Source organism: Poecilia latipinna, unplaced genomic scaffold (assembly GCF_001443285.1).
Source record: "Poecilia latipinna isolate Pla-1442-1.1 unplaced genomic scaffold, P_latipinna-1.0 Scaffold6251, whole genome shotgun sequence".
Taxonomy (NCBI): Eukaryota; Metazoa; Chordata; class Actinopteri; order Cyprinodontiformes; family Poeciliidae; genus Poecilia; species Poecilia latipinna.
The window spans coordinates 1-7,241 of NW_015118867.1; the positions used below are offsets into that span (position 1 = coordinate 1).

General features: G+C 38.1%; 1 protein-coding gene across 1 annotated transcript; it reads right to left on the reverse strand.

Moving 5' to 3' along the window:
* Nucleotides 1-2,436: 2,436 nt before the first annotated feature.
* Nucleotides 2,437-4,408, reverse strand: LOC106943854 (inward rectifier potassium channel 16-like). Its single transcript, XM_015027145.1, has one exon. The coding sequence runs from the start codon at nucleotides 4,384-4,386 to the stop codon at nucleotides 3,109-3,111; it is 1,278 nt and encodes a 425-aa protein (XP_014882631.1). The 5' UTR covers nucleotides 4,387-4,408; the 3' UTR covers nucleotides 2,437-3,108.
* Between the last annotated feature and the right edge of the window lie 2,833 nt (nucleotides 4,409-7,241).

Here is a 7,241-nt window from a genome sequence, read left to right on the forward strand (position 1 = left end):
GGCATGCAGATCTGGGTCTGTGGCTGTGTTGAATGCAATATGATGGTGACAGTGAATAGCTGCACCCCACCTTTTATTTTAGGTGCATCTTAACACCTAAAATACAATTATTCATGTCGGGCTATCTACTGGCTGAAAGAAAATGTTTGTTTTTGCCAACGCAACATGAGTCAATTTTTCTTTTATTATCCTTCTAAAGTACAAGTAGCCCTAAAACATTATGAGTGCAAACACTTGTAGAAAATAACTTTTTTTTATTGGAAAGTTTAGGATCCATACTTTCAAAATGTGTAAATAACTCAAAGCGACTTGTTCCTGGTTTTATTGTGGCCACATTACAGAAAAGCCACCCTCAAGGAGAAAGACAGTGAGTTATTAAGAGACTTGTCATTTCAGGTTGTATGTTAAGATGTTGTGTTATTGCGGGCGCAATTTCAAGTGTTTGTTAAATGGAGCTGATAGCGAAAATTCAACCTGGAAGACTCCATCCCCTCCGTTCGCCCATCGGCGTTATGTTCATCTCCGACCTCAGCTCTGGACCTCACCTGGCGTGTCCAATCATCAATCAAGCTCCGCATAAAAGGATCCACACCCGAGCCGTCAGCCGCTTCCCAGCTGCGTTCGACCCACCACCGCCCCTTCTCCACCCACATCCTTCGGCTCTCCAGGATGGCACCCTTTCCAGACCTCCACCACCAGTGTCGGGCCCTGAGAGAGAGCATCCCTAATCGGTTATCGGGATGTTCATCAAGTTCACATCAAATCTCAGCTCAAATCAGTTGCCGGGGCCCGAGCGCCAAAGAACTGTTATTCGTTGCTGTCATTAAATCTTTTAATTGTTCCTTTTTCTTCGTCTGAGTCTTTCCAGATTGAAATGGAGTAAGTGGTCCTTGGCCTGAAAAAGATTGTGAAACAATGGTCTACGGTGTACTGAGGATGCTATTGCTGCTGGTCTTCACCTGTTTTGCGCTACCTGGAGGACCAGTCATTCATCTTAACTGACTTTAGTTCTACTTTTAACAGCACATGTATTGTGTTATGTGCGTCTCCAGAGCTCCACCTGCACCTGTGGATACAGGACTTTGACTGACCAGACACATATGACCTTCAAGCTCCCTATGCCATCAGTGTCAGCATGACTCTCTTCAGGGCTTTTAGATCTTTAGACATATGGCTATGTTACAACCCAACTCTGCAGCACCATTGTCAAATTTGCAGTTGATGCTACTCTGGGGAGGATGAGTTCACCTACATATATGAAGTGGAACAGGTGGCTGCTCCATGAATAATAACACAAACCCAGACCGAGGAGCCCTTTTGTGGATTTCATGAAAGCATTCAACTGGTGGAGAGGGTGCTGAACTTCTGTTTCCCCGAGAGTCAATTTAATTCAGTTCTATTTATTTATATAGTGCCAATTTAAAACATACACTTGAATTCAGATACTTACATGCGCCGAATAAAAAGACACAGACACATTTTTTTTCCTCACTGTCTGAACATAAATCAGATGAAACTTTTTGATTATATTTATTTGGAACACCAATCTGTGGCTTTACTAGACTTTAGAAATACTTTCTGCATGAATACATAGTGCATGAGGTGAGCATGGCATCGCTACATGCACATGAACATGCATATGTGTTCATTATGTTGAGAAAAAGTAAAGATGTACTCAGGAGTACTTCTTCTTTTTTTTTTTTACAATCATAGTAAAATATTTTCACCAACAATATCTAAAATATCTGTTACAGTTTTAAATTCCCAGTTTATTACCATTTTGTTCACAAACATTACTGTTATTTCTAATCAATTCTAATGCAAAGCTTACGACTCTGATACGTCAATGTGTTGGATGAAAAGACGTAGTCTCATGAACCTCTGGGGAAGATTAAATTAATGTGTTAAATATGACATGATTTTGTCACTAAGCAGGTTCCTGTGTAACATCACAAGCTCTTTGCTGATGTTTTAAATGAATTATAAAAAATTTGCAAAACACAGATGAAGGTTGTGTCTAGTTGTTTGATGTTGGCATGGATTTTAAGCTCAGGGCGTCAGGAATTTAAATCAATCTTAGATAACTGCTGAGAATAAAGATGCAACCAAATAAACACGTATTTATCAAAACCGCTCACTCTAGAACAGTTTTGATGAACATTTTTAGAAACATTTTTTCTTAAAATGGCATGAATTGTAAAATAGTCTGAGACTAATCATCATCTATTTGTTGTTTTTGAAAATGTTTTAAAGTAAATCTGACCTTAGACAAGACACATAACTTAAAGTACAATTTCTATCTGCTCTGCTCCGTCTTGCATGAACCTCATGATGTGAGCTCATCTGTTTATCTTCATTGAATGTTTTTCTTAACATGGCAAATTTGATTATCAATATTTATATTTTTAATATTTAATAACCACAAAGACACAGAGGCACATGAAGGCGTTAACTTTAATTTTAGAGTCTGCTCTAAATGTTTTGGTTGACAACATTGATAGAGTAAATAAATGACAGATAAAATACGAGAAAACCAGCAACCCATTTTAAAATATACTCTGATTAAAAATATCAAATTTACACAGTAATTAAAGACCTGGTTGAGTCACTGATCTACATCCTGCATAATTTGAGAAACTTTGCACTCTAATGTTTTTCAAAGCAGTTTTAGGCATATGCGTGACAGAAAATATTTGTGTCAAAAACGTATTTAAAAAAAACTGATCGGTACCGAAACTAGTCCATGCTGAGTGTGCAGTTTGAAAGTCTAATGTTTATTCTGATTTTGTGTGTACACTAATGTAAATACATAAAAAAAAGAAAAAAAAAAGAAATGAAACATGCCTGAATTCATTGTGCATTGTGCAGTGCGGTATCACAACTAGATTGGCTTTGTTGAAGAAGGAAAAGAAAAAGGAGAAGAAATGGTGTCAGTCACTAGAACCTCTGTAATTTTACCTCGCTTGGTGAAAATGATCTGCTCCACAAACATAATTTGGTTGAGTGATGAAATGTATTTTGAGCTTCTGGGATGTCTTAAGTTTTGCTCATGGCATTCTGTCACATACACACTGTCTGCAGTTGGTGTTGGGTGTATTGGTAACATTTTTATGTCTCCTGTTCTGTGATTGTGGGGTCTCTTGGCACAGCCAAAGTGTCTTGATGTTGACTTTCGGCCTCCGTTGTTGGAAGATTTGGTTCTGGTTGGTTATCTTGCGTAAGCTCCACCGTTACTGTTGGGGCATTCAGACGATTCTCTTTATCACATTTCTGCGGCGATCGTGAAGATGGCCGTGGGGAACATCTGGGGGAATGTCTAGGAGAAGGTCGAGCATAAAGCCGAAGCTGCTTCTGCTCCTCCTTTTCGTTCTTCTTCTGCTCATACTCCTCAGCACTGACCACAGGTACCAGCACTTTAGCTGTGTTATTGAACAGGTTGTAATCCACCTTGTAGTGTTTCTTGCTCACCCTGATCATCTCCTGGAAAAGATGACCCCAGAGGATCTCATCTACTGTGTACGATGTCCGTGACTGATGCAGTATGCCAGAGGAGTCATCTATATAGGTGAAGGACACCAATAGTTCAAAGTCTGCTTTTCGCAAATCTTCCAAACTCATCTTATACAATGGGCTTCCTGGTTCAATTCTGTGAGAAATTGTGGTCGGTGTGACCAAGATAATGTCCTTTTGCTGGATGGCCAGGTCTTCATAGGCAATATTGACTTCTCCGGTTGCGTGCACAGTGGTGTAGAGAATCTGAGCACAGGATGAACCCTCCACCATGTGGTGCCTGCGGAAATCCCCGATCCTCCAGGAAAGACACAGATACCCGTCACGGAGGTTGACAACTGCACGGTTGCTGAAGCCAATTGTCTGCGCCCTCTTTCTGGCCGAAGCCATTTTGGCCACCACAATCCCGATGACAAAAGTGTCAATGAAGCAGCTGATGACATCCTGTATGGTGACAATGATGATGGCGATCATGCAGTTCTCAGACATTCCTCTGAAGCCATAACCAATGGTGGTTTGGGTTTCCAGAGAAAAGAGGAAAGCAGCCGTGAAGCTGCGCACCTCATATACACAAGGGTCATTATTGTGGTCTTTGATGTCTCCATGAGCCAAAGCAACGACGAAGAAGAGTATCCCAAAAAAGAGCCAGGAAAGGATGTAAGACGATGCAAAGATCAGGAACATCACCCTCCATCTGATCTCAACTAAGGTGGTAAAGATGTCATTGACAAAGAGCAGCCACTCTTCTGGGACATGCCGAAACACCACGCTACAGCTGCCCTCTTTGCGTATGTAGCGTTGTTTCTTCGAGCGATGTCCATTTTCTGTCTTCACGCTGATGTCTTCAAAGGGGTTCACGGATAGATATTTAGGCATTTTTCAGAGTCTGTGAAGAATACAGAAAAGGGTGTGAATTTTTTTGCCTGACTTGCATCTAACATTGTAAGGCAAGTTTACTTACTACATATAGATCCAGTCATACAAAAGGTAAATCAAGGTATTTACAGGACATCACAGGAAGGAGTAAACATTGAACATTTGTTAGAAGACAAATATTAAAGGCATTGAAGAAGCAAATGTTTCAAACTGTTCATTAGTCAATTTGTGATCAAAAAGTGTCTATAAAACAATAATCTTTCAAGTTCTGAGTTAAAGGAACCATCCATGTTTTTCCACATATAAGGTTTTCAGGGAGTTTTTTTTTTTTTTCCAGAGTTAAGGAGCTTAGAATGTAAATATGGCCTTATATTTACAGTAGAAATATTAAAGTATGTATTTGTAATAGAGAGAGGTTTCCAGTCACTCACAATCACATAATTCACATAGAGTAGACTTTAAATCATACATATTGGTTTGTATGCAGTCATAGTCAGAGTTTAGAATATTATTAAAATACATTTTTTTCAGTAATTTAATTTGATACAGGTTTTCAGTTATTCTGATGATTTTCTGCTTACAGCTTTAAAAGGCCAATCAAATCAATAAAACAGCATCTTAATGATAAGTATGCTTAATACTTAAGTGATAAGTGAGCTTAATGATAAGTATGTTTAATACCTGATTAGATCCTGGGATGGGTGAATATCACAATAGATGAGGGGAAAAAAGAGTAGTAGGAAATATCCAAACAACTGAGACTATGTGGAAATTTGCTAAAGCATTGATTGCATTAATTTTTATATCAACCTAAGAAAAAAAAGTGCAACAATAAGTCAATGTAGTAATGGAAAAATCAGTCAGTCAAGTTTATTTGTGAAGTTAGCTTTAGTGGTCTCTGTGTATTGTTTCCTGCATCATCGACTAAACACAATATTTAAAGATATTTGTGCCTTCTACAGTTTCATTTGGAAACTATCATCCAACAATTATGGTTGTTTGGCTTACAGCAGTGTAATTTGTTGGTTTGCAGTTTAACTGACCCCAAACCTTGTCAAAGTTAAAGTCAGAGTAATGTCATGATAGCCAGAGCAGCCCGACAGACGAGCTGTCTGATCTCTGACCCAAATTAGGCGTCTCCAAACGGGACATGGAATAAAGGTTTGTACCGGGTTTATGAGGCTACTGCTCTTGAAAACTACCATCGCTGGTTTCATCTGTATGATATTGCTAAATGTTTGCTCCAGGAACAGTTTATAACACTCTCTGGGTTGCAAAAGGAACAATACTTTCACAAAACTAGATCAATTTCCATAATACAAAGGCTACAAGTTAAAACTAAATGTGCTGACAGTTTTGTTGACAAGAAGAGCATCTGGCGGGGATAATTTGCTTCACTCAATTCATCCGCATGTTTTACTATCACATTTTTGTTTAGTTTTTTTCACCTCAAATTACTTTTATTTTCAAAACTGCAATCTGGAAATGTTTACTTGAGTAATTCTCCCTTTTCTTCCTGGTTGTACTTTAATAGGTTTGATCTTAATGGGGCAGTTGCCTGGAGATGACAAACTCATCATAACAGTTCATGTTTGGTTTGCTGCTCATTGCTTTTGCCAATAATCTCGCTTTTTGGTCTTAAAAAAAAAATCAAATGCATAAGAGATGATGATTTTAAAGCCGGTAATGTTTATGTCACAGTGGAAAATGAACAAACAGAAGTGGCCTCAGAATCCCACACGCTCCCTAAAATTTAGATGTATTTTATTTTATATGAATCAGACATTACAAAATTGTGTAATTCATAAATAAAGATCGCATGAACCTGATTAAATAAAACAGCGGATGTCTTTCATTTGGATTACATAAAAATCCTGGCACATTTTATAATAATAAAAACATGGATGAAATTGGTTAATAAACATAAGTAAATAAATAAAACTTTTTAAATACAGTATTTCTGACATGCAAAGGTTGGCTGTCCAAAAGCAGCCATCCAAGAACCTTTTGTACTCTTTGGATAGAGGTCAGAAAGTTATCAGTTGCCCAATTTGAAAAATGCTAATGTAACCCCAGGACTAAATGGGTCAAATTGAGCAGAGGGAAAAGAAAATGTGGAAACTGGAATGGTGTCACGGTGCGATCATGGGCAGAGGAAGGATCAATCACAGCCAAACCACTGAGAGCATCCTCCACGCCTAAAACAAACACAGTTTGAATCACGGCTTATCTGACTGGGTGAACTGGGACTCCACTCTTTTCTGGCCACAGCCAACATTCACACTGCCAGAATTTGGAACTCGTTCCATGAGGTCATGGAAATATATTCCAGTTGGTTTCCTATAATCCTATCCTAAATGTCCTGATATGTTTTAAAATGATCAGATTATCCACATGAAAACATGTAGAATCTGAGTTAATGTTTTCTGGAGTTTCAAACCAGCAGCTAGTGTTATTTCAGGCATTATCCATACTTATAAGTAGATAAAATATTGTACATTTATATTTAAGTTATATTACCACAAAGTGACAGTTTATAGCCGCAGAATGGAAGACTGCAATATCGACTGACTGACTGACCAAAACGGTTTAGCACCCCCCAAAAAAAAAACAAAAACAAAAAAAAACTAAATCTAATAATCTTATTTGGTTTTATTTTGATCCACATGCAGACAGTGATGGGTTGTGCACAGATTCGGACATCTATGTAGTGCCCAGTGATCTTTTATGAAGATGTGAATCAATGGGAAGAAAAGTTTTCCAGTTTACAGCAAAAAAACAACAACCCCCCCCCCCCCCAAAAAAAAAAAAAAAAAAAAAAAAAAAGGAGAAAAATTTTTTTTTTTTTTTTTTGT